The sequence below is a fragment of the Microtus oregoni genome, unplaced genomic scaffold, assembly GCF_018167655.1.
Source record: "Microtus oregoni isolate MIOR12 unplaced genomic scaffold, Mior012 000098F_ref0000018, whole genome shotgun sequence".
NCBI classification, from domain to species: Eukaryota; Metazoa; Chordata; class Mammalia; order Rodentia; family Cricetidae; genus Microtus; species Microtus oregoni.
The window spans coordinates 3708690-3736194 of record NW_024544711.1 but is presented as its reverse complement, the minus strand read 5'-3'; the positions used below and the strand labels follow the sequence as shown (position 1 = coordinate 3736194).

Sequence of the window (27505 nt, the reverse complement as noted above, 5' to 3'; positions counted from 1 at the left end):
TGATAGGGTCTTTCAGCATAGAGAGGCCAGAAAGACCCTGAATAGCTGGTACAGGCTACTTTTAAAGGAAAAAGTCACAGAAGCAAGGGGGTGTCTAGGGTTATTCTTTGACTATTATGATTGGATTATTCAAGAGGGCTATTACCAATTCAAGAGGGCTATTACTGGAGAGTGGTTGCCAGGTAAGAGGAAACATCTGAGGGTCACTTTGACTCCTTTCCCAGGGATGAGTCAAATCAAGTCTCCAGGAGGTCTCCCACTTGGCATGTACATCAGGAACAGAGTCAACACCTTAAAGGTTATCTTGCCCCAATTTCTGGAGAACATTCACAAAGACTCAGGGAAATGGAAAATTCCCAACATTTCAGTATGTGTGTGAGTAATTGTTAGATTCCTGGTTCCCAGGGGAGGGGGGCAGTACTGCTGAGAGGCCTCAGAGTTGTCAGAAATGACTTTAGAGTTGTTTTAGAGTTCTTCAAGGGTTTCTTTGTAGCTTTGGAGCCTGTCCTGGAACTAGCTCTTTTAGACCAGGCTGGTCTCAAACTCACAGAGATCCGCCTGCCTCTGCCTCCCAAGTGCTGGGATTAAAGGCGTGTGCTACCACTGTGTGGCCTCTGCTGTCTGTTCTTATGCCAATACCAGGCTGTTTTCAGTACTGTAGCTCTGTAGTAGAGTTTGAAGTCAGGGATTGTGATACCTCCAAAAGGTCTTTTATTGTACAGCATTGTTTTGGCTATCCTGTATGTATTTATTTATTTTATTTATTTATTTATTTATTTGCTTTTCCATATGAAGTTGAGTACTATTCTTTTGAGGTCTGAAGAATTTTGCTGGGATTTTGATGAGCATTGCATAGAATCTGTAGATTGCTTTTGGTAAGATTTCCATTTTTACTATGTTAGTTCTGCCTATCCAATAGCATGAGAGATCTTTTCACTTTCTGGTGTCTTCTTCAATTTCTTTCTTTAAAGATTTAAAGTTCTTGTCATACCAGTCTTTCACTTTTTTGGTTAGAGTTACTCGAAGATATTTTATGCTATTTGTGGCCATTGTGAAGGATGTTGTTTCTCTGATTTCTTTCCCAGCCCTTTTATTATCTGTGTACAGGAGGGCTAATGATTTTTTCGAGTTAATCTTGTATCCTGCTACATTATTGAAAGTATTTATGAGTCGTAGAAGTTCCTTGGTGGAATTTTCGTGATCACTTATGTAAACTTTCATATCATCAGCAAACAGTGAGAGTTTGACTTCTTCTTTTCCAATTTGAATCCCCTTGATCTCCTTTTGGTGCTAAGACCTTAAGAACTATGTTGAATAGATATGGAGAGAGTAGACAACCTTGTCTTGTTCTTGATTTCAGTGGAATTGCTGAGAGTTTCTCCCCTTTTAGTTTGATGTTGCTGTATATTGCCATTATTATGTTTAGGTATGTTCCTTGTTTCCCTGCTCTCTCCAAGACCTTTATCATGAAGGGATGCTGTATTTTGTCAAAAGCTTTTTCAGCATCTAATGAGATGATCATGTGGTTTTTATTTTTCAGCTTGTGGATTAGTCTGACAGATTTTTGTATGTTGAACCATCCTTGCATCTCTGAGATGAAGCCGACTTGATCATGGTGGATGATGGTTCTGATGTGTTGTTCTTGGATTCGATTTGCCAATATTTTATTTAGTATTTTTGCATCAAAGTTTAGAGTGAGATTGGTCTGTAATTCTCTTTCTTAGTAATGTCTTTCTGTGGTTTGGGTATCAGGGTAATTGTAGCCTCATAAAAAGAGTTTTGCAATGTTCCTTCTGTTTCTATTGTGTGGAATAATTTGAGGAGTATTGGTATTAGTTCTTTGAAAATCTTGTAGAACTCTGAACTTAAACCATCTGGTCCTGGGCTTTTTTTGGTTGGGAGACTTTTGATGACTGTTTCTATTTCTTCAGCAGTTATAGGTCTGTTTAATTTGCTTATCTGGTCTTGATTTGATTTTGGTAAGTAATATTTATCCAGAAGGTTGTCTTTTAAATTTTCCAATTTTGTGGAGTACAGGTTTTCAAAATATGACCTGATGACTTTCTGTATTTCCTCCGTGTCTGTTGTTATGTCCCCTTTTTCATGTCTGATTTTTGTTAATTTGGATATTCTCTCTCTGCCTTTTGGTTAGTTTGGATAAAGGTTTGTCTATTTTGTTGATTTTCTTGAAGAACCAGCTCTTTGTCTATTTGATTCTTTGTGTTGCTTTCCTTTTTTCTATTTTGTTGATTTCACCTCTCAATTTGATTATTTCCTGTTGTCTAGTTCTCTTAGGTGAGTTTGCTTCTTTTTGTTCTAAAGTTTTCAAATGTTCTGTTAATTCACTAGTGTGGGATTTTTCAGCTTCTTGATGCAGGTATTCAGTGCTATGAACTTTCCTCTTAACACTGCTTTCATTGTGCCCCATAAATTTGGGTATGTTGTTTGGTCATTTTTCATTGAATTTTAGGAAATCTCTAACTTCTCCCTTCATTTCTTCCTTGACCCAATGTTGAGGTGAGCATTGTTTAACTTCCATATGCTTGTGGGTTTTCTGGAATTAGTATTGCTGTTGGCTTCTAGTTTTAAAGCATGGTGATCTGATAAGGTATATTTGGTTATTCCATTTTTTTTGTATTTGTTGAGGTTTGTTTTGTTACTGAGTATGTGATCAATTTTTGAGAAGGTTCCATGAGGTGCTGAGAAGAATGAATATTCTTTTCTCTTTGGATGAAATATTTTATAGATGTCTGTTAAGTCCATTTGAGTCATAACATGTTAGTTCTCTTACTCCTCTGTTCATTTTTTGTCTGATTGACCTGTCCAGTGGTGAGACGGGAGTGCTGAAGTCTCCCACTATTAGTGGAGTTTAATATATGATTTAAGCTTTAGAAGTGTTTTTTTTTTACATATGAGGGTGCCCTTGTATTTGGGGCATAGATGTCAGTTTTTCTCTTGATGGATTTTTCCTGTGACTAATATGAAATGACCGTCTTTGTCTCTCTTGGCTGATTTTAGCTTGAAGTCTATTTTGTTAGATATTAGGGTAGCTACACCTGCTTGTTTCTTAGGTCCATTTGATTAGTATTTTTTTCCAACCCTTTACTCTCAGACGATGTCTGTCTTTGATTTTGAGATGTGTTTCTTGTATGCAGAAGAAGGACGGATTCTGTTTTCGTATCCAATCTGTTAGCCTGTGCCATTTTATAGGTGAGTTGAGTCCATTTACATTAAGGGATATTAATGACCAGTGATTGCTATCTCCTGTTAATTTAGTTTTCATTGTTGGTCATGTTAATTTGTTCCTTTTCCCCTTCTTTGGGATTTGCTGCTATGAGACCATCAACTGTCTGTGTTTTTGTTGGTGTAGCCAACTTCCTTGGGTTGGTGTTTTCCTAGTATTTTGTGTAGGGCTGGGTTTGTGGTTAGTATTGGTGAAATCTAGTTTTGTCATGAAATATCTTGTTTTGTCCTTTTATGGTGACTGAAAGTTTTGCGGGGTATAGTATTCTGGGCTGGCTTTTGTGGTCTCTTAATGTCTGCATAATGCTTGACCATGACCTTCTGGTTTTCATTGTCTCCAGTGAGAAGTCAGGTGTAATTCTGATAGGTGTATATTTATGTGTTACTTGGCCTTTTTTCTTTGCAGCTCTTAATATTCTTTCTTTATTCTGTATGTTTAGTGTTTTGATTATTATGTGGTGTGAGGACTTTTTTTAGATGCAGTCTATTTGGTATTTTGTAAGCTTCTTGTATCTTCAAAGGCATATCTTTCTTTAGGTTGGGAGAGTTTTCTTCTATAATTTTGTTAAATATATTTTCTGTGCTTTTGAGTTGAACTTCTTTTCCTTCTGTACCTATTATTCTTAGATTTGGCCTTTTCATGGTGTCCCATATTTCCTGGATATTTTGGGTTATGCTTTTGTTAGATTTAATGTTTTCTTTAACTGATGAGCCTAATTCCTCTATTGTATCGTCAGCACTTGGGATTCTCTCTTCAATCTCTTGTATTCTGCTGTTCATGCTTGCATTTGTGGTTCCTGATCATTTTCTCATGATTTCTGTTTCTATAATTCCCTCTGTTTGTATTTTATTTTTTTGTCTCTATTTCAGTTTTCATGTCTTGAATAGTTTCCCTCATGTATTTATTTTTCTTGGTTTTCTTTAAGGGATTTGCTGATGTCTTCCAATTTTTGTCCTTTCCTCCAATTCATTAAGGGAATTTCTCATTTTCTCTTTAAGAGTTTCAATCGTTGTCTTGAAGTTATTTTTCAGGTCATTTTCTTCTGCTTCATCTGTGTTTAGTTGTTTAGGTCTTGCTGTTGTAGGGTCTTTAGGTTTTACTGGCATTGTGTTGCTCTTTTCAGTGTTGTGTGTGGTCTTACCTTATCTACTCACTTTTTCCTCTAATAGGTGTGGTTGGGGCGGTCTGAGATTCTGTTGTATAATCTTCTAGGTGCCTGGGAATCCAAAGCTCAGATGGTTGTACCTCATGGTACAGTCAGTGTCACAGTTCTAGTTACCCCTTTGGTTACTCCGTGATCCTGGAGATACCTCAGTGCTCCTGTGCTTTCCTCTGCTCTCTTGGAATTTGCTGTCTCAGGCCTTCTTTGGTCTAGGTTACTGGCTTTGACTTGTTTCCAGTAAATCCTGGTCTGGATTCCCTCCTGCAGAAGTCCCTGGTTTGGAGTTTGTCCTGCAAAGGTTTCTTGCTCTGTTCTACTGCCTCAGAGTTCCCAGGCTCAAGTGAGCTCAGAACTGCAGAGGACCTGGCTCAGGATTACTCCCTCAGAAGTCCCAGACTCACGCTTGGATCCACAGAGGTTCCAGGTTCCTGCCTAACCCCTTTGATGTCCCACACCAATGCCTGGACTCACAGAGGTCCTGGCTCAGGTCTACTTCCTCTGAGGTCCCAGATTCATGCCTGGCCCCTCAGAGATCTCTGGTTCCTGCCTACTCCCTCTGAGATCCCAGATTCATGCCTGGCCCCTCAGAGATCTCTGGTTCCTGCCTACTTCCTCGGAGGTTTCAGATTCATGCCCAGCCTGGCAAAGTTCCTGGCTCAGGCCTAGTTCACTTTTTTTTTTTTTGGATTTTCGAGACAGGGTTTCTCCGTAGCTTTTTGGTTCCTGTCCTAGAACTAGCTCTTCTAGACCAGGCTGGCCTCGAACTCCCAGAGATCCACCTGCCTCTGCCTCCCGAGTACTGGGATTAAAGGCATGCACCACCACCGCCCGGCTCCTAGTTCACTCTTATGACCACATGGCCATCTCTCCCACCTGTCTCTGGCCTTAATTGGCATGGGGGAGGGCACTTCTCTCCCACCCCTGCCACCACAAAATAGATAATGGGAATAATTTTACCATTGTCAGTTTCAAGGCTGGCTCTTCCACACCTGTGCTAACAGCATTGGCTTAATTGTGCTACCATGACGAGATGCAGGGCCTTCTCTCCCAGGTGTTGCTGCTGGTGGGGGTCAGGGATGGCTCTCTCATACTTATGACTGGAGAGCCAGCTCTCCCTCCTGTTTCAGGTGTTGATGGGAAGGCGGATCTCTTCTCTTTGCATGCTACCACAAGGCAGATGGGTAATGGAGACAGCTGTTCCACGCTCATGATTTCAGGGCTGGCTCACCCTCTGCCAACACAATTGACTCTATTGTGTTGCCCAGAGCCCTGCTCTCTTGAATGTTGCAGCTGGAGGGGTTCAGGGATGGCTCTCCCTCTCTTACAAACACAGAATCAGCTCTCCCATCTGCCTCTGACATTGATGGGGGAGTGCATCATCCCCCTACTCTTGCCACCACAAGACAGATGAGAAGTAGAGACATCTCTCCTATGCTGACAATGTCAGGGTTGCCTCCGTCATACCTACACTAGCAGGATTGGCTCCATTTTGCTGCCCTGGTGAGGTGCAGGGCCTGAATGTTGAATCTGTTGGAGATTAGGGATGGCCTTCCTGTTCTTATGATCACAGGCCAGCTCTCCTTCCTGCCTCAGACTTTGATGTGCTGGGGGAGCAGGCAACCCCCCCCGCCCATGCTGTCTCATAATAGATGAATTTGAGGCTAGTTCATCCACACCTCCACCAACAGAGTTGTATCTATTATGTTGTCCAAGGAAGATGCAGGTTCTGCTCTCCCTGGTGCTGCAGCTGGTAGGGAGCAAGGACAACTCCTGCTTTCGTGACCTCAGGACCAGCTCTTCCACCTGCCTCAGGTGTTGATGGGTTGGGGGAGGGCATCTTTCCTTTGCCTATGCTGTCACAAGACAGATGAGAAATGGGGAGAGCCCTCCTTTGCTCACATCTTTGGGTCTGGAGCACCGACACATGCACTAACAGGGTTGGCTCTATTGTGCTGCCTTGGTGAGGTGCAGGACCTGCTTTCTCAAGTGTGGCAGCTGGTAGGGGCCAGTGGCATGTCTTCCACTCTTATGACCACTGGGCCAGCTCTCCCACCTGCTCCAGGCATTAATGGGGAAGGGCAGATGAGGAATGGGGCTAGGTCTCTTATGTTCCCATCCTCAGAGTTGGCTTACCTATGCTTTTATTAACAAGGTGATCTCTGCTGTGCTGCCCAGTCAAAGTACAGGTCTCACTTTCCTGTGTGTTGCAGCTGGTCAAGGGGCCAGCTCCCTCAACATCTCAGTTCTCTCCCTTCCTCTCTCATCTCTTGAGATTTGCTTCTATCCACAGGAGCTGAGCCTCTCTCTCTCTCTCTCTCTCTCTCTCTCTCTCTCTCTCTCTCCCATAAAACACCATACTATACCTCTGCTCATTCTAATAATGGTCTTTTGGTTGGTGCTCCAAGGTACTGGGTGGGCCCATGTTTTCTCTTTGGAGCCTGGGGTGGGCAGCCTCAGGCCTATGTGTGCATCTCCTTGTCTCACTCAGGTCACTGTGACACAGGGCTGGGTCATGTTTCTTCATCACAAGGAGATCGTTATAGCACCCAACCAAGCAGCATTTACTGCAGGCTTCTGGTTGGTGCATTTGGCTATGTTCCATGCACCCCAGCCACATGACATGGAGTGGATGGCTGGCTAACGTTGCTACAGTCCAGTGTTAGAATCCCCTGCCCCTGCTCTGCTGTGTTGTGTCTATTACCTGGGATGGGCGGTGGCTCCTGCTTGAATGTGTCCCTCAGACCTACGAGTCTGGGGGGCACTCTCTGTGTCCATTGCTAATTCAGGCCCAGGTTGGGCTGCTAGCTCCTGCTTGAATGTGGCCACCAAAGCCCTGAGAGTGTGGGGGGAGTACCCTCTGTGTCCATCACTAATTCAGGCCTGGGTTTGGCTGGCAGATTTTTCATAATCTTGATAGGCATTTAACTATGGACTCTAATTCTCCGACTAAAGAGTAAGAAATATTTTAAGTCTTACATGTTTCTGTTTGTATGAGTTCTCATTAGTGTATGTAGTTACTTATGTTCTAAAGATAAAATTCACTTTATCACATTTCTTATAGTTGCATAATTTCTCTTTAGCATAAACCTTCATATAGATTTGAAAGAATTTATATATATATATATATAATGTTCCTTATATTAAAATCATTTCCATCTAGTGTGAGTTCTTATATTTCATAAGGGATGAGGAGCAGCTGCACATGATATTTTTCCAGGTTTTTCCCCTCTATAAGAAATAGAAAGAGGGTCTGAAAAGATTGCTCAGTGGTTAAGTGTACTTTTTTCTCTTCCAGAGGACCTGGGTTCTATTCCCAGGACCCACATAGCAGCTCACAATCATCTGTAACTTCAGGTCCATGAGTTCTCAGCCCCTTCTTTGGCTTCTGTAGGCAGCAGTTACTTTATATGGTGCAAAGAACTACATAGAGGCAAAAACACCTAAACAATTAAAAGAGAGAAAAGAAAGAGGATTTATTTATTTCACATGATTATGGATATTGAGAAGCCCACAATATGCTACATGAAATCTAGGAAACTGGCTAAACTAGTAGTAAAGTTCAGTTCTAATCCAAAAGCCCGAGACTATGTGAGCTGACTATTGGAAGTTCTGGAGTCTAAATACTGGAGTTCTGCTATTCAGAGGCAGGAGAAAGCTGGTGTTCCAGATGCAGAAGACAGCTGGGACCGGTTTCTCTCAGGTGAAAGTGAATCTTCTCTATCTGGACTAATGGTTCAAATTCTCATTTCTTTCAGAAATGCAGACACACCCAGGATTAATGCTTTATCAGCTCTTTACATATCCCTTAATCCAGTCACCTTGGCTTTTAAAACTATCCATTACATATAGTTTCCTCTCCAATGAATACACAAAAGTATAGTATATAATGTATAGTAAAATATGAGAAATAACTGGAAGATTTGTCATATTGTTCAAATCACAGAGACATGTTTCATGTTTGTACTCACATAGTTATGAATGAAAGACCAGAACCCACATTTTTTATAGTTGTAGAATGCTTCCATTTTTTCTCACTTGTGTAAATTTTAAGGCAGATTAAATAAAGGTTTCCCCACAGTCATACCCATAAATCTTCTCTTCAATGATAAATTTTACATACACATTAGGGATTTAAGAAATAAAGACTTTCTCACATTATATCCATAGGTTACAAATTTGATATGAGTTCTCACTTACGTCCTAATAGATATTTAACAAATAAAGGTTTTCTCCCAATTTTTACACTCAGAACTTAGTCATCAAAAAAGTTGGAGTGAATTTTTACTATTCCTGTATTCATGAGACTTTTCTTCTCTGTGGTGTTATATGTAGAGTGGTTGATGAAGAATTAATGTTTTTGACATTTGTATCCTCATATATTTGTCTCCAATGTGTTCTCTATATGACTCCGAAGATTCAAGGAACATTTAAAACATGTAAATCTCATATTGATTGAGTTTATGACCGTTGTGTTATCCCATATGTGTCTTAATTGAAAAGTCAATAAGTGCATTCACATTCATTGATTTTCCATTATTTCTCTCCAGTATGAGTTCTCTAGCGAATATTTTGGCTTGGAATCTGTGTGCAGGCCTATTTATTTTTATTAATTTCATTTTATTTCTTTCTAGTTAAAAGATCCTCTAGATAGTAGATATAAAAGTTTTTTTTGAGAGTTTTCCAATTTGATTTTATAAACAGAGTTTACTACCATATGAATTCTCAAATATATCTCCTCCGTCTTATGTTAATCTTCCTGTGTCATAGGAAAATGGATGAAGATCAAATGCTTAAAACTATTTTGTATTTTATGTGAATCAATCTAATGCCAACCTAAGGTAAATTGTGAAAAGAAATGACTATTTTGATCATTTCTTGAGAAAATATCCTTACAAATTATTCTGCTAACTGCAACTGAAGATATCAATGAATACTAAAAATTCATAAGCAAAAGGAAACAGAAAGTTATAAACAAAGGACTGAAGACAGATTGTTTGAATACAAAATTAAATTGATACAGCCATAGAAATATTGCATATTACATATAAATTGAATGACCTTTTCAATTTTAAGACAGAACCAATAATGTTGGATAAAAAGATCAAAAATCCAATTCTGCTGTTTAAAGAATATTTATATTAAGTGTAAATGCAGGTTAAGCCTGAAATTATTGAGAAAGATATTTCATGCAAAAGTAAAATTTTAAGAACTATGAACCTGGGTGGTTGACACCAGAGCAGAAAGACTAGGACCTAGGACCTGTAGACGGGACGCAGACACTGCCCTATTGCCCTTCTGTCCACCCTTCATATGACTTCAGCTCTGCAGGTCTCTGATCTGGTGTAACTCTTCTCTTATCCCTTATACTCCTGCCACATCTTCAAGAGAACCAGCTTACCTAGAAACCTCTCCTGCTGGGTTCTGACCATGGCAACTATCCACTGTCTAGGATCTCTCCATCTCAGTCCCAGGAACCCACTTCCCCACCAGCCCTAGTCCAGCTCCAGCCCAGTGTTTTAGCACAACAGCAGCAGAGCAAAGCAGGACAGTGGGGCTTTAGCTTGAGCTTCTGCTAATGTGCTAGCAGAAGTTAGCTGGAGTTAAGCTGGGAACAGATGAATACAGTTGCCTTTCCCTGATGTCTGCTCCAGACCTGCCCCAGAGCTGCTAGCCTCTTGCTTCTTCCTGACTTGTCAATTACCTGTCTCCAGAATCAGCTCCTCTACCCTTATTGCCATTGTTCCAACTCCTGACCTGCTCCCTCTGAGCTCCCCAGCTGCCTCAACTTTCCCCTTTCCACTTCTTTGCTCCCTTCCTGCCTCCCTCCACATATCCCATTTGTCCTGGTCCTCCTATAGCAGCCTTCCCACTGCACACTCTTCACCCAAGTCTCCTATCCCACTCCACTCATCTCCTGTTCGGCACTCAATCTCCCTCAGGTCTCCTCCTCTCAGACAGGGCCAGGGCAAGGTTGGACCATGGTTCAGCAAGCCTGAAAGCTTAGTTTATTATCTTCCTTCTTTTGTATAGCTCAGTAAAGAAATGATCGTAACTTTAAAAAGATAACTATAGGATGTCTTCATCAGACAGATGTTTACTATAATACAAAAGAGATACATTTCACAATGACAAATGCGAACTCATCACACTAAAACAAAACAAACAACAACAAAAAACCCTACCTGCGTGAATCAAATAACAGATTCAAAGTGATAAGGCTTAAAAAATGCTGGACTTGAGCAGAGAGAGGGGCAAATAAATACACTATCATACCTGAATAAATTAACACATTCCTTTAGTAAATTATCAAACACAAAGGAAATCATGCATAAATAATATCGAAACATATGAAACAACTTTTAGCTAATATTTATAAATCTTCATTCTGACAAACTACAGAATGAGGTGATATTTTGTTTGTACTATAACAAACAATGCTTGCCTGAAGATCAGAGGAGCAGAGCAGCCAGTCACTAGTTCTTACCTTACTGAGTCCTCAGACCAAATCTAGGAATCTTCAGACTGAATGCAGTGAGCTTCTGTCTCCTCCCACCTTATATTCCTTTCTCCACCCAGACATATCCCATCCTGTCTCAACTTTCCTAGTGCTGGGATTAAAGGCATGCAACCCCCAAGTAATGTGTGAGCTACCACTGCCCTGGCTGTTTCTCTTTTAGACTGGAACAATCCTGTGTGTCCCAGGTGGCCTTGAACTCACAAAGATCCGCTTGCCTTTGCCTCCGGAGTGCTGGGATCAAAGACATGTGCACCACCACCCGGTTTCTATGGCTAACTAGTAGGTAACTCTGCACTCTGATCTTCAGGCAAGCTTTGTTTGTTATAGCACAAACAAAATATCACCACAACACAACGTCCATTTCTTCCAAATGTAGATGGGGAGATTTGCTAATATGCTCCAGAACTACCCCTGCTGTTTGGCTGTTAGTGACATAAAATAATTCAATCATTCTTCAAGGACTACAGTTACACAGAATATATCCTCAAATAAAAAATTGGTGAGTATTAAAATAGTATTCCAAAAGTACTTTGAAATCAAGCAATACACTTATAATTTACCTACCCGTTGAAGAAGATAGAAATGACAAATCCAAATAGAAAATTCATTAAAACATAAGTACCCCCACAGAGAAAATATACAACTTATTCGTATTTTATGTGTTTTGATTTAAATTTGAAAAGTAAGGCATAGAGTAAATAAGAAAGTTAGAAAAAGAGAAAGCTAAACCCAAAGGAGATATGAAAAATTATAGCATAATAGTAGAACTAGTTGAAATAGAAAATAAAAAGAAACAGGCAATATATCAAAGGGAATGCTGCTTATTTTAAAAAAAATCAATGATGGTGATACTCTCATATTAATGCTTATGTTAAGAAGAGAGGAGAAAAAACCTATTACCAATATCTAGAATAAAAAGAACATCATTGTATAGCCTAAATTCATCAAAAGATAAAATTAATATTATAAATCATGTATTTCAAATACTCCATGACTTGTATAAATTTTGAGATAAAAAGTTGAGATTTCAATGCAGTCTTCCCAAAGGAAAAAAATCACCCATGGGTTATTTTAATACTAAATTATATCAAATTCATAAACATAAAAGGAAAATAACAAAAACTTTCTGAGTTACTCCTCAGTTGCTGTGATAGAAGACCATAACCAAATGAGACTGTGGGAAGAAAGTTTATTTTTGTCTGTGTTCCCAGAGAGAGACCATAATGGTGAGGGGAGGAGAAATATAGAAGCAGGGATCCAGAGCAAAAAGCTGACAGATCAAATCTTCAACCACAAACACCAAGTGGAGAGAGAAAACTGTATGGGGTGCAGTGCTATGAACTCTCGAAGCCCAACCCAGTGGGTACTTTCTCCAGCAGCCCCACAATGTCTCCCCAAAGAGCTCCACCAACCAGGGACCAAGTATTCAAATACCGGAGCCTATAGGAGACAAATTTTTATTCAAAGTATCACAAATACTTTACACAACACTTTGTTATATAGAAGAGGAAGAAACAATTGCCAAACAATTTGTGAGACAATGGAAACTTGAATGAACTGACCTAACAAGTTTGAATCTCTGGGTCTACTTCAAAACATCTCAGCATATGAGAAGACTGCTGGGATTAACCCAAGTGTGCCATGTGGAAAAATTGAGAGCAAGACCAAATCTAAATGTACCAGCAATAAACTTCTTTTTCCCATTTTGTATTCAAATCAACATTATTTTGAAATTTGTCTTCAGTGCTTCCAAGTGTCAGGAACTACTCCTACTCATTGGCTGTTAATGACTGTAGTCTGGAGAGAGTAATACTTTCTTTTTCCTAACCCATTACCAGGCGAACTGGAGACTGGAAAGATGAGACCAACTCCCGAAAGTTCTGTCAGCCGGAGGGTGTGGTACCTGTGGTCTCTGCAGTCAGTGTCACACAGCTGTCTCGGTACGTGAGGGAAAAGTCATTAAAAGCGTGTTCATAGAAAACCTGTTTGCCCCTTTAAAGAGGCTTCCCTGTTACTAACTACGCTGGAATTTCTCAGCACGAGTGAAAGCTTTCCCAGTTGTACCTGTGACTTTCTCTCCAATGCAATCGTGTCTGGCAGTGAATCTCCTGATTTTAACATATGTTACAAAGCAATTAGGATGAAAATTTCCTCCAGTCATCCATCTCATATTTTACTATAAACAACAAGAAGAAATCAGGCTGTAGTTCCAACTCTTTCCCTGGAAATTTCCTTAGCCAAACATCCAAATGAATGAATGATTTTCTTCATATAATGTACGCCACAATTCAGCTAAGGGTTCTGCTACTATATAAGAATAAAAGTATTAATTTTCCTTTAGCTTTCAAAATGTTCTCCCTGCCTGGGCCCTTTCTACTAGTAACTTTAATGTCTATATTTCTCTCCATAGTTTCCTTTAAATGATTTATAAGTTCTATGTGCCACCATGTTCTATAAGCACCAAGCTCCTCAATTCCTTTTGCACCTTCACTAACATACTTGTCACATTTCTCCCAAGTCTGTACAGAGCAATCTGAGCCTTTTCTAGTCTGTGTCTGCAATTTCATCTGTCCTCTGACCACAGCCCAGTTTAAAATTCACTTCCATAAATACATATGGTTTATTTTTCAGGCAGGGTTTCTCTGTGTTGCCCTGACTGTCCTGGAACTCATCCTGTAGACCTGGCTACAGGCTACCTAGAGATCTTGCTGTCTCTGTCTCAAAAGTGCTGGGATTAAAAGGTGTGTGTCACCACTGCTGGCCCCACTTCCATATTTTAAGTCATTCTATCAACTTCATCCTAGTCTAGGTACCAAATTTGTATCAGTCAGGTTTCAACCAGAGAAATAGAGACTTTATAAAACATATCACAAGTAAGTGACTTATTCTACTGTGGGAATTTGCTAGGAAGTTCAAAATCTATATGGCAGGTTGAAATAGTGAACCACATCTATAGTCCTTAGAAATTTCTTATTCTGTCCTCTCTCTTGGCATGCATGTATGTTTTCAAAACAGGGTCTCACTGTGCAACTCTGGCTATCCTAGCAAAACAGGGTCTCACTATGCAACTCTGGCTATCCTAGCAAAACAGGGTCTCACTGTGCAACTCTGGCTATCCTAGCAAAACAGGGTCTCACTAGTCGAGGCTGGCCTTGAACTCTTCCTAACACTGCCTCCCAAATGATTTAGGATATACTCCCTATTTTAAGTTTAGTTTATTGGCAACCTTAATTTCATTTCTATTTTATCTTTATAATGTAAAGTATCACTTATAGGTTCTAGGAATCAGTATGAACAGCTTTGAGGTCATCATGTTTTTTTACTATTTCTCCAAATCATTCAACACGTTATCAACATATCCATTACTAAAATTTGTTTGACAAAATAATGTTAATTCTATAACACATTTTGTTCCAAACTCCTTATCAGTCAGAGCCATGTCTGTTAGGATTCATGGCTGTGCAACCCTGGCCAGTCCCCTGGTGGGTGGCAGACTGAGATGGGTGGGAGACAGACAGATACAACATACAGAGAGAGCTTGGATATAGAGTTTATTTAGTAGGTATTGGTAAGGGTGTAAGGATAAGGAGTTAAGCTGGGAGGAAAAAGAAAGAGAGGGGGAACAGAGAAAGAGAAGAAAGAAGGGAGGAAGGAGAGGCAAAAGCTGCCTTTTCAGAAGAAGGGACAGAGGAGAGGGGAGGGGGAGAAGGCTTGCGATCCCCTTGCCTTTGCTGTAGGAAGGGGGAGATTGGGAGTGGACAGGACTTGTCTCTTAAAGGGACGGGGTACCCAGGTGATAGGGCAGACCAGAAGATTTGTTATTCCAACATTGTCATCATCCAAAGCAAGTAGATACTGGCAATGTTATACCACCAGGAGGTAACCTGAGCCCAGAATTGGGGGTTTACATCAAGATATCCTCACTATAGGTGAGAACAGCAAGAAATACATCATTGTTCCTGGAATCTATTGACTTTACAGAAACTTCCTCACCACAGACATCGGGAGCAGCATGCCAAGGGCTCCCATCAACTAAAGATAACAGGGAGGCTTTTATTCTTTTCTGTATTAATTTAGGCAAGAAAGAAGAGGCAATATGGATACATTTTATGAGATGATATTTACAGTGAACATTAAAAAACTTGAAATTACCTTGCTACTTCCTATTGGAGAAATGAAAACATAAACAGAGGATCTGAAAGACACTTGGTATTAATGAATATGAACTTCTTCCAAAAATAACACAAAGGAGGCGACTGAACTCTTAGTAACACCCCCCAAAAAAACCAAGCAAACAAAAACCTATGGACTTTCAATTTTAAAATGAAGTATGATTTATTTATTTATTTTTAAAGATTTATTTGTTTATTGTGTATACAGTATTCTGCCTACATTCATGCTTGCAGGCCAGAAGAGGGCACCAGATCTCATTACAGATGGTTGTGAGCCACCATGTGGTTGCTGGGAATTGAACTCAGGACCTTTAGATAAGCAGGCAGTACTCTTAACAACTGAGCCATCTCTCCAGCATCATAAAGTATGATTTAAAAGAAATCATATATTCTTCTGTGGTGTCACACCTTCAGGAATGTATTTTTATTTTTTTTTGAGAATTAACATGCCATGTTCATCATATAGCCCAGGCTGAGCTTGAATTCTCTATGTAGTAAATGACCTTGAATTCCTGATAGCCTGCCTGCACCTCCAAATGCTGGGATTACAGGGTGATTCTGCACAAGCACTCTATAAACTAATCTGTTCTCTTGTGTTCATTAGAAGAGATTCACATCCTTTGAGAGAGAATATGGCAAATTCAGGAACACAAAGTGCCCTGATGTAAAATGTTCAGTAACAACAGAACTGGAAAAATACTCACACAGTTAACAAGCTAGTAAACAAACGATAACATTCCTTAAACTAGCAGAGAAATAAAAACAAATACAATTAAACATTACTACCAAATTTGAAAAGAAAATGCTAAATCAAAAGAGAATTAATTACACAGCAAGTGAAACGTGAAGTTTCACAAGCCTAAAATACTCGGGAAGGGTGAATAATCTGCTGATTGCCCATCAGAGTTTTGGTTTAGAATATTGGTAAACGCCGGCTTCATGAATCTGAACTCATTACTCTGAGAGTCTCCGGTCAGACAAACCTCATACTGGAGGCTCTGGGACAGGGTCCCCGCGCCGCTGACATCTATCAGGTGGCCAGGAAAGTGTCCCTCAGGCACAGAACAGCCACCCAGAGAGGACGCCCTGGCCCTCCTGCACAGCCTCACCCCTACAAACAGCAGCACAGACAAGAGGAAGAGAGAAGACACAAATGCCAAGGCGATGACCAGGTACAGCGTGAGCTCATCCTCATCTTGGGCAGGGTCGCGCGCCACCTCCGGTAGAGGCAGGTAGGGCTGAGAGAAGCCATCCACCAGCAGCACATGCAGAGTGACACTGGCAGACCGCGGAGGATCGCCATTGTCCTTGACCAGCAGCAGCAGCCTGTGCTTGGGCGCATCGCGCTCGCTCAGCAGCCTGGAGGTGCGCACCTCGCCATTGTGAGCCCACACGCTGAACAGTCCAGGCTCCGTGGCCTTGAGCAGCTGGAACGACAGCCAGGCATTCTGGCCAGAGTCACTGTCCACTGCCACCACCTTCGTGACCAGGTAGCCAGGCTCTGCCGCCCTGGGCAGCAGCTCTGTGAAGGGCGCAGAGGCATTCTGCAGAGGGTAGAGCACGAAGGGCGCATTGTCGTTGGCATCCAGCACCTGGACCCGCACCAGCGCCTGGCTGCTGAGCGCGGGCGAGCCTTGGTCTGTGGCCCCCACTTGGAACTCGAAGTTCTGCAGCGCCTCGTAGTCCAGAGCCCTGAGCGCGAACAGCTGCCCATTGTCGGCGTTGATGGAGATGAGCGAGGAGAGGTCCAGCTGCGGGTCGTGGGTGGGCAGCAGCGAGTAGGTGATGTGGGCATTGGAGCCTGAGTCTGAGTCTGTGGCGCTGATGGTGCCTATGTGCAGGGCGGGGCTGTTGTTCTCCTGGACCAACAGGGTGTAGGAGGTTTGTGTGAAGGCGGGGGCGTTGTCGTTGACGTCGGACACCTGCACTGTTATGGTATGCTGGGTTGTGAGCCTGGGTGTGCCCATGTCGCTGACTGTGATGGTGATGTTGTACTCAGCTCTTTTCTCTCTGTCTAACCCGCTCTCTGTCATCAGTCTGTAGAAGTTTTCAACAGAAGGTTCCAGTACAAAAGGAATACCATCTTGGATGGAACAAACTGTCTTTCCATTTTCCGCAGAGTCTCGGTCCCGAATTCGAAATAGAGCCACTTCTGTCTCTGGTGAGTTTTCTGGGATGGGGCTGGTGAGCGAGGAAACAGTTAGTTCTGGGTAGTTATCATTGACATCCACCACCTGAATAGAAACGGAACATTTCCCAGAAAGCCCCCCGCCATCAGAGGCCTCTATGTCTATTTCATATGAAGATGCTGTCTCGAAGTCCAGGGTTTTAATTAGTCGAACTTCTCCCGACAGGGCGTTTAGCTCAAAAGTTTTACCCATCTCCTGAGAACGATGAAAAAAAGAATACGATACTTCTCCGTTTGTCCCAGTATCTAAATCCTTGGCTGAGACCTTGGCAACCAGGGAACCCACGGGGCTGCTCTCTGGGATCTGCACCTGATAGAGCGCCTGTGCAAATTCAGGGGCGTTGTCATTGACATCCAAGACAAGAATCCGAATTTGTGAGGTGCCAGTCCTGGGCGGAGAACCTCCATCCAGCGCTGTCAGAGTTAATCTGAACTCTGCCTGCTTCTCGTGGTCAAGCTCTTGGTCCAGCACCAGCTCTGGGTATTTCCTCCCATCACCTCGGGTTCGGGTGGAAACATGGAAATGGGAATTGGTACTGAGGCTATAGTTCTGAATGCTGTTGTTGCCCACATCCAAATCCTGAGCGCTTTTTAGTAGAAACACAGAACCAACAGAGCTAGTTTCTGAGATTTTCACGGTCATTTCTCTCTCAGGAAACTCGGGAGAATGATCATTTATGTCTCCCACTCGTAGCTCAGCTCGGAATATTTCCAGTGGTTTTTTCAGTAACACTTGGAAATGTGTGACACAGGGCTCAGTGGGGCCGCACAGCTCCTCCCGGTCCAATTTTTCATTTAATATCAGCTTCCCAGTCTGTAGATCAAGCTGCAAGCGGGATTCGTTATCCTCAGAGACCACCTGGGCTCCTCTAGCAGCCAGCTCTGCAACTCCTAGCCCTAAGTCCTTGGGCAGATCAGCCAAAAACGTGCCGCTGGGTGTTTCCTCCAAAACAAAGTAATGGCGGGACTCCCAGCCCGCCCCAGCCACTCCCAATAAGAGAAAGATCAACAGAACTTGCCTTTGTCCGTGCTCCTTTCCCATCTTCATCTTTGCTTCGGCACCCAGGGTCCAAGGGCACCCAGACAGCGGTCGATCTGTCAGTCTATAACCTGTTCCGAAGCATAGGTCAGCAGCATTCTCTGGAGACTTAATGGTTTGAGCTCTTCTATGGTCTTTTTTTAGCCAGAGACGTGAAACATTTTTCCCTTTTCCGCGGTCGTCCTTTTTTAAACCTTAGCCTGCAGCGCCACCATGCGTTGATTTTGCTTCTCAACAAATCGCTACATGGTTCCATTTTTTTTTTTATGTAGTCTATTTTGGTTGTCAGAAGTTAGAAAATAAATTCAATCACGAAATTAATGTTATTTTGATTGTGCAGTCCCTCAGTAAGCAAAAGGAATTCTTGTTATTAATGTGTCAGATTCTGAAAAATACACGAGTAAACAACCCAGACAAGTTGCCTCCCTACTAGAAACCCTGCAACTGCGCTGGGACACTCTAGGGGAAACTGAGAAATGAAAGGAGACATAGAACTGATTGATCAGTCATCTTGTAAAATTCCTAACATACAGGGATGCAATTTCAAATTCAGCATAAAGTGGGGTCATTACTTCGGGGCTTCTTTGTAAGTTTATGTCTTCCAGGTAACAAAATTGTGGTTCACATTGGTTGATTTTTCATAAAGGAAAAAATCTACATGTTAGAGCCAGGTTATGATACACTCTCTACATATTTCCAGAAACTTAAAATGTTGTAAAACTTTTCACCTAGGGGAAAATTAGATGAAAGCACCTCTTTCCTCATTCTTTCTCCCTGGTGTTCTTCATCACAGGTACTGTAGAGGAATGTGTTTGAGTGTTTCTTTTGGGTACCCTGTAAGGACTTCAGCATTGTTTGCTTCACTGCTGCATCCCCACACCTAAAATAATCCTTGGGACAGAGAAGATGTTTAATTCATCATAGAATAAAGCACAGAATTGTGTGGCTTTTCCTCCCATTGTAGATGAATCTTGCTTTGTTGGAAACCTAACTCATTATAATAAGCCGAATGAACAGGACAGCATCTTCTTACTCTGTATTCTTTCAGTAGTCACTTGAAATAACACAGTGTGTCTAAGCCATCTGTCCCTTAAAGGAAAAACATTGTGGCTTGTCCTAACTAAAGAGGGTCTTTACTGGCTCTGAACTCAAGAACTTGCCTCAGTTACCACCACTTCTGACTTCAAAATTACCCATTTTGACAAAGACTACACATTCCCTTTTCATGTTTCTGTAATAGTTTACAAAGCTTTTGGATGTGTTATAGTAGCATGCATGCACAATTCAAATAAAATACAAAATTAACAGGAATAATTCACCAATCCAGGCAAGAATTTCTCAGCTGGACTAGAAAAATCTATTTAAAGAGCACATCTTAGTTCTCTGTCCCTCCCCAGTCCCACCCAACAGTGAAAGCTGACTTGGGGATTACTGATAAGAATGTCTTCCACGGACCACCTGTCTGTTTCCTTCCTTTCCTCTCTCAGAGGTGTGACTTCTGCTATGTCCCCAAAAGATGACATCACTTTCTTGTTTCATTCCTAACAGAAAGACTAGCATACATATGGTTTCTAAAGTGATTATGAAAGTAAACAGGACCAGCCTGGCTCAGTTTAGATTAGCAATGCCCATCACGCCATCCAATTGTCTGAACGTAGAGGGACCTGAGTTGTACAAAACAAAATCAGCTTCGGTCCTATACCTATGCTGAAGAGAGAGATATTTTCAGAAAGCATAATGTGGGCTAGTCAGATGTCCCAGGAGGGATCTGGCATTTAACAAATTTTGAAATATCTAAAAACATTTTAACAATATTTATATGTATTATATATTGGATGTACATATGAAGACAATAAAAGCCTTGGTACTTCAGAGATATTGTCGTTCCCAATTAATACTGTTGTACAACAAAATCATGCATTTTCAGATACTCTATTTGGGATGGGAAAGCATAATATTGGACAGAAAATACACTGATAACATGACATCTCTATCGCATTTCAAACTATCGAGAATGTTTCTGGACAACGGTCAATAAAATGAAAGTGAGCATTTTCAAATCAATAATGACTCATGTTGACAATCTGACAAGTTGAAGAAACACTGATTGGTCAGGAACGAGCAAAGTTCTCTGTCTTCACCAGAAGCGATTTTATAAAACAGACTCACCTGTAACAGATTGTGAGGGGCTAGAAATTCCTTGTGAAGATAAACAATGGGAAACAAGAATGTAGAGTGAACGTTCATCCGGAACCATCTGCAAAGTCAACGGATTCTTAATTGTATCCAAAACCATTCACAGAAGTAGAGTTCTCTTCCATGAAATTCACAACCTCATGGTTGGGAGACACAGATTTTAGTAATTGAAAATCTTTGGTATCTGACACTCCAGTCAGGCACACCTCATACTGGTAGCTCTGGGACAAGGTACCCGCTCCGCTCACGTCCACCAGGTGTCTAGGAAAGTGTCCCTCAGGCACAGAGCAACCACCCAGAGAAGCCGCCTGGGCCCTCCTGCACAGCCTTATTCCCACGAACAGCAGCACAGACAACAGGAAGAGAGAAGACACAGACGCCAAGGCAATAACCAGATACAGCGTAAGCAAGTCTTCATCGTCGTGCGTGGGGTCTCGCGCCACCTCAGGCAGAGGCAGGAAGGGCTGAGAGAAGCCATCCACCAGCAGCACATGCAGAGTGACACTGGCAGACCGCGGAGGATCGCCATTGTCCTTGACCAGCAGCAACAGCCTGTGCTTGGGCGCATCGCGCTCACTCAGCAGCCTGGAAGTGCGCACCTCGCCATTGTGAGCCCACACGCTGAACAGTCCAGGCTCCGTGGCCTTGAGCAGCTGGAACGACAACCAGGCGTTCTGGCCAGAGTCACTGTCCACAGCCACCACCTTGGTGACCAGGTAGCCGGGTTCCGCCGCTCTGGGCAACAGCTCTGTGCAGGGTGCAGAGGAATTCTGCAGCGGGTAGAGCACGAAGGGTGCATTGTCGTTGGCGTCCAGCACGTGGACCCGCACTAGCGCCTGGCTACTGAGCGCGGGCGAGCCTTGGTCTGTGGCGCCCACGCGGAACTCGAAGGTCTTCAGCGCCTCGTAGTCCAGCGCCCTGAGGACGAACAGCTGCCCGTTGTTTGCATTGATGGAGATGAGCGAGGAGAGATCCAGCTGCTCGTCGTGGGTAGGCAGCAGCGAGTAGATGATGTGGGCATTGGAGCCTGAGTCTGAGTCTGTGGCGCTGATGGTGCCTATGTGCAGGGCGGGGCTGTTGTTCTCCTGGACCAACAGGGTGTAGGAGGTTTGTGTGAAGGCGGGGGCGTTGTCGTTGACATCAGAGACCTGCACTGTTATGGTGTGCTGGGTTGTGAGCCTGGGTGTGCCCATGTCGCTGACTGTGATGGTGATGTTGTACTCAGATCTGCTCTACCTGTCCAGTGTATTCTCTGTTACTAGAGTGTAGAAATTTTTGAAAGTAGGTTTCAAGAGAAAAGGAAGGTTGTCTTGAATTGAGCACAGCATTCGGCCATTGTCTCCCGAGTCTTGGTCTCTCACACTGAAAACAGCGACTACCATTTCTGACAGGCAGTTTTCGGGAATGGGGCTCATAAGAGACGTAAAGACTATTTCTGGCGGGTTGTCATTCACGTCTATAACTTGAACAATAATGGCTGATTTTCCAGAGAGACTCCCACCGTCAACAGCTTGAACATTTATTGTATAAGACTGAATTACCTCAAAATCTAGGGGTGCTTTCAAATGGACTTCACCAGAAACTGGATGGATTCTGAATGTTTTCCATACATCTCCAGAGACATGAGAAAATGAATAAGATATTTCTCCATTTACCCCTGTGTCCAGATCTGTAGCCGACACCTTGGTCACCAGTGAGTCCACAGGGCTGTTCTCTGGTACTTGAACCTCATACAGTGTTCTTTCAAACTCAGGGGCATTGTCATTGACATCTACAACCACAACTTGAATCAGTGCCGTCGCTGACCTGGGCAGGGACCCACCATCCAGGGCTGTTAGTATTAAACTAATTGAAGGCTCCTTTTCTCTGTCCAGAGATCCATCCAGTACCAACTCTGGGTATTTTCTTCCCTTACCATTGTCTTTTAACTTAAGGTAGAAATAGGGGTTAGGGCTTATTGTATAATTTTGGACACCGTTCATTCCTACATCTAAGTCCTGAGCACTAGCCATTTGGAATGAGCTTCCTGGACTAGCACCTTCTGAGATATTTAGAAATATGAGTTTCTCTAGGAACGTGGGAGTATGGTCATTTATGTCTTCAACCAAAAGCTCAGCCTGAAAAAATTGCAAAGGATTTTCCAATAACACCTGGAAATGCAATATACAGGGTTCACTGGTACCACAGAGTGCCTCCCTGTCCAGCTTTTCATTCAAGAGCAAGTTGCCGGTCTCAGGTTCTAACCGCAAATAAGGCTGATAGTCATCAAATATAACTCTGGCTCCTCGTGCAGCCAGGTCTCCCACACCCATATCTTTAATTATATTGGCTACAGAGGAGCCGGTCTCCATTTCTTCTGCCACAGAATAGCTCCAGGTCTCGGAAAGAACCAAGGACCCTTCCAGGAAAACAAAATAAAGCAGCACTTGCCTTATATGCTGAACAGCCCTCCTCACTCTTGGCTCCATCATCGCTCAGACAAGATGCTTTTCTGCTGTTCTCTTTCAGCTCAGTCTCTGGCAGCTCAGAGGGCGGTTTTGCTCATCTAGACCTTTTGGAATTTGTAGATGAGCAGTCCTTTCAGGAGGGTCTTGTCAGTGCTCCACCTTTTTAGAATGCTGGTGTGCTGTTTCATCCGGTGCTTTCACTTCCGCTGGTTAAGGGGAAAACTGAGCTGCAGTTAGGAAACTGTCTCCCATCTTATCCTGCAGCGCCACCATGTGACTTTATCAGGATTCGACAAAGCCGAATAAGTTTGAGACAATATACTAATTTATTGGATGTATTGGTTAACAAATCTAAATTATATGTTCTTCTTTATTCCCATTTCCATTTCTGAGTTGTAGCTTTTGTGAGTAACACAATAAATTACTCTCCGATAGAGCTGTGCTGGTGAAATGGTTTAAAATAGAATTCTTGTTTCAAACAGTTCCTGGTCTCTCCTTGAAGACAACAGTAAACTAAAGATAGTTCAAAGGGCTCCCATGTCAATGACTTTACAAAGATGAGCAAGAGATTCTTAGGAAAATTGAAAATGGCATCCTAGAGATCCCTCCTAGTCATTATTAGATGCTCTCAGGAAAGGCTGGAAGGGTGTGTTTATGCACTTGAAGTTGGGTCTGGTATGTGCAAAATTAAATGGTTGTGTGGGGAACTTGGACACTTGGGTTAGGTAAATGGTACCATTTCCATAGGACTTCTCATATGAGACTTTCTTGGCTGCAGTAGAAAGTACATACTTAGTATAGAATAGAGTATGATGTTTCCAGATTCTGACATCAAAAAAAAGTGAAACAGGACTTCGCTAATTTGCACATTTAGGGCTTCCAAAGGCATGGTTCCAAGTATTTTATTTATGTATTCCATGATTTGCTCAGTGACTGTTTATTAAATACATACTTTGAGCTAGTAATGTGGTAAGTATTAGGGAGTGAATGATAACCAGGCAGAAGCTATTTCAGCTATGCAAAGGGGAGAAAGAAAGAAATGAACACTTAACATGGAGCATAATGGCTGTCTTGATGAGGAAGGCTCATGCTATATATGGTCATAGAAGAGGATCAACTAACCACAGTTTGGAGGTGGATAAAAGGCTTTCCTGGGGAAAGTATATTTTAAACTGATACATGAGAAATAAGTGGAAGTAATCTAGAGAAAAATTACATTTGGCCAGGCTGGAGGCCTAGCTCAGTGCTAAGAGAGCACATGCATATCCCTGGTCTTCAGGAAGGTAAAAAACATCATGCTGCAAATCTAAAATGAAAGGCAAGTTCCAAAAGAACTGAAATAAGATCATGGCAATGGCACAGAACAAGAGGAGTTTGGTAAAAGCTGACACTGGAAAAGCAAACAAAGTATTTATAAGGCATGTCAGAGGAAATGCAAGAACGTTGATGTTTTCTGAACAGAAAATTGATATAATCCAGGTTTTATTTTTTAAAAGATAAATGTATTTCAGAGTTGAGAATAAACTAGGAATATATGTAAAAAAAAAACCTGGACACAGATAAGAGCTTGTTGCCATAATAGAGGTAGGAGATGATGGTGGCCTCAACTGAAAATGCAGTAATGCATTTGTACCTACACTATGGTATAATACAGGATGAAGTGATAGACCAGTCATAGGGGGAGAGTTATAGTGAGGAAAAATTACTCCATTTACAAGATTTAAGTATCATATGATGCTAGTTCTGTTAACTGGTGGTATAAACATAGAAAGAAGATAAGGAAGAGGGATATGCATGGAGCTGGAAGGGGAACATTTTTCAGTTTAGGGGAAGGGAGAATTTTAACTTAAAACCCATGTTGGACATTAAATTTTTTCACAATTTATCTCTAGAACATGAACTGACTTTTTGGAGTCCGTTTCCTATGGAGGGATTCCTTCCTACCCCTAGATACATTGGTCCTGCCTCATTGTGATATGGCAGACTTTGTTGACTCCCCATGGAGGCCTTACCCATCCTGAGGAGGGTCTGGGGGTGAGGTGGGGAGAAGGTGGTGGGAACAGGAGGGGATGGAGGGAGAACAGGGATTGGTATGTAAAATAAAAAAGTTTTTTTTAAAAAAATCTTAAAACGTGAGTTGGAAAAAAAAACAAAAAACTGCAACAACAAAGTTTAAGCTGAGCCAGGCAGTGGTGGCGCACACCTTTAATCCCAGCACTTGGGAGGCAGAGGCAGGCAGATCTCTGTGAGCTTGAGGCCAGCATGGTCTACAGAGCAAGTCCCAGGACAGGCTCTAAAGAACTACAGAGAAACCCTGTTTTGAAAAATAAGTTTAAGGTGAACACAGAACATCCCTATAGCCACACACATGATCTTCCATTATATAAATGAAACTGAAGAAAGAATTGAGCTTCAGTGATGAATTTGGGATTTATTGACATAATTGGTGTTTGAAACCCTCCAAGAAAAATAATAAAACACAGCATAAGGATGCTGATTGGGGGATGCAGTTCAGTGGTACAGTGCTTCCTTTGTATGCACAAAGGCCTTTTATCTGTTCTTGCACTCATTTCTGGGGAGTCCTCTTTGGGGGGCAAGCAAGAGAGGAGAGACTGTGCAGTCATAGGAGATCACCACTTCTAGAAAGTACTTGTGGTCCAATGTTGATATTCTAGAGTAGAAATGACTGTGGAATCAGGCCTGGAGATACACACTCATAATTCCTGCACTCTAGAAGCCGAGACCTGGGAATTACCAATTTAAACCGGGTCTGGACCACACTTTGAGACTTTATCAGGAGAGGAGAAGAGAAGGAATGTGACTATCGGCTAGAAACAAAGACACGCCAAACTCCTAGACCACATCTGTGGCAAGGTGTGGGTCCATAAAGATAAAATCTATACTGTTTCTTCCCTGTAATCTTTATTAATTAAAACTAAAATGATGTCAAGTTTGTTCAGTTTTCTCCTTTGATGACTCTATAAAAAGACAGGATAGAATGGCTTGCTAACTTCTGTCAGCATACTGAAGGTTTCTTATTTTCCATTGCTTCTACTGAGAAACACAGATCAGATTGGACAGTGTAATCATCATGTGTTGAAGTTAAATTTCTATTTCCTGCAGTTTTTTTAAAATAAAATTTCTCTTTTTCTTTGGTTTTCTGAAATTCCAGTATGATGTTTATAGACACAAACATCTCTGTAACGTTTCCTTTTAGATTTACAGCAATCTCTTAGATTTGCTTGCTGATGTTTCATTAATTCTAGAAATCCCCAGTCTTTATTTCTTCAGATTCTGCCCTGGTTAAAATTTGCTCATCTGTCTTGCTGGACAGTGGTGGTGCACACCTTTAACTTTATCTGATGGAAGTAGATCTCTGAGTTCAAGGCTAGCTTGGTCTATAGAACAAGCTCTTCACAGAGAAACTCTGTCCTAAAAAATAGAGAGATAGAGAGAGAGAGAGAGAGAGAGAGAGGAAAAAGAAAACCTCATCTCTTGTGCTCGTCCTGCCTCTGCTTCCTTAGACAATTCAACCAGTGTGTGCCACCACAACTGGTATGCCTGCCTGTGTTTTTAATCATCTCCTCTTGTATTTTCATTATATCTTTTTTGTGAATAAATATTTTGTTGTGATTTTATTGTCTTATTCTGTTTCAAAATTTGATTTCTGATTAATGTGTTTTACATACGGAAGCTTAATTTTGTTCTTATCAAATATGTCATATTAGTGTTGGCATGTCTGTCTGCATGTGGACCTGTGCACATGTGAGTGCAGGGGCCGGCAGAGGTCAGAAGAGGGAGTCAGTTTCCTGGGAGCTAGAGTTACAGTTGAGCAGCCAGACATGGGTGGTGGGCATGGAATTCCTATTCATAATGCCTGAGCCAATCTCTCTAGCCCCCATCTATCATATTTTACAGATGTTTTTGTTACCCACACATTTTCACGTTTAACTTCGATTTCAATTAACATGCTTAGTGTATTGTAGATTGCCTAATGATACTAATTTTACATTCTTTTAAGTTATTTCAGCATTGTTTTTTCCTCCTGGCTCTCATTCTTGGCTTCATGTTTCCTAGGGTATGCAGAATATTAAAAATACCAAGCAATAGGGTGAGCAATCTATGCTTAGGGAATAATTTATTTTCCCTATTTACCTGCATTTGATGTTATCAGTACCTAACATTACTGCTACAGTGATATCTAATTAAACTTAAGGCTAAAAAGTCAAGTTCAAGGCTAAAATTCCACACAAGGGTTGGTGCATTTCCAGTTTGCTCTTATCTCACAAATGTTGCTCTTAAGGAACCATACTGACTAATAGGAAGGGCTACTGTAAGTGGCTCAGTTTGTTAGAGTTTGGTTTCAGTTGTATAAACCATTGACATGAAGGCTTGAATTTCCCAAGAGTCTACATGGTCCCAGGAAAATATACACTTTGTAATTATCTCTTTCTCTACATTTCAACAATAAATTTGAGCGGATATATACTAGTGTCTTTTTCTTTGGGGGGGGGGGTTCAAGACAGGCTTCCCTGTGTAG

The 27505-nt window shown here is 41.8% G+C and overlaps 3 protein-coding genes across 3 annotated transcripts in view; all 3 read right to left on the bottom strand.

Moving 5' to 3' along the window:
• The window catches only part of LOC121442999 (protocadherin beta-18-like), a 51711-nt gene that overhangs the window by 3365 nt on the left and 20841 nt on the right, over positions 1–27505 (bottom strand). The gene's annotated exons all lie outside the window — the stretch shown is intronic.
• On the bottom strand, positions 15602–18750 carry LOC121442998 (protocadherin beta-15-like). The gene has a single exon (XM_041644667.1). It carries the CDS (start codon positions 18329–18331, stop codon positions 15947–15949), a length of 2385 nt encoding a protein of 794 aa, XP_041500601.1. The 5' UTR covers positions 18332–18750; the 3' UTR covers positions 15602–15946.
• Positions 20599–22986, bottom strand: LOC121442959 (protocadherin beta-18-like). The gene is given in 1 exon segment (XM_041644602.1): positions 20599–22986. A coding segment is annotated over 1 exon segment (2388 nt).

Bases quoted from the DNA above. Each gene is read 5' to 3' on its own strand.
- LOC121442998 (XM_041644667.1), bottom strand. From the start codon at position 18,331: ATGAAGATGGGAAAGGAGCACGGACAAAGGCAAGTTCTGTTGATCTTT.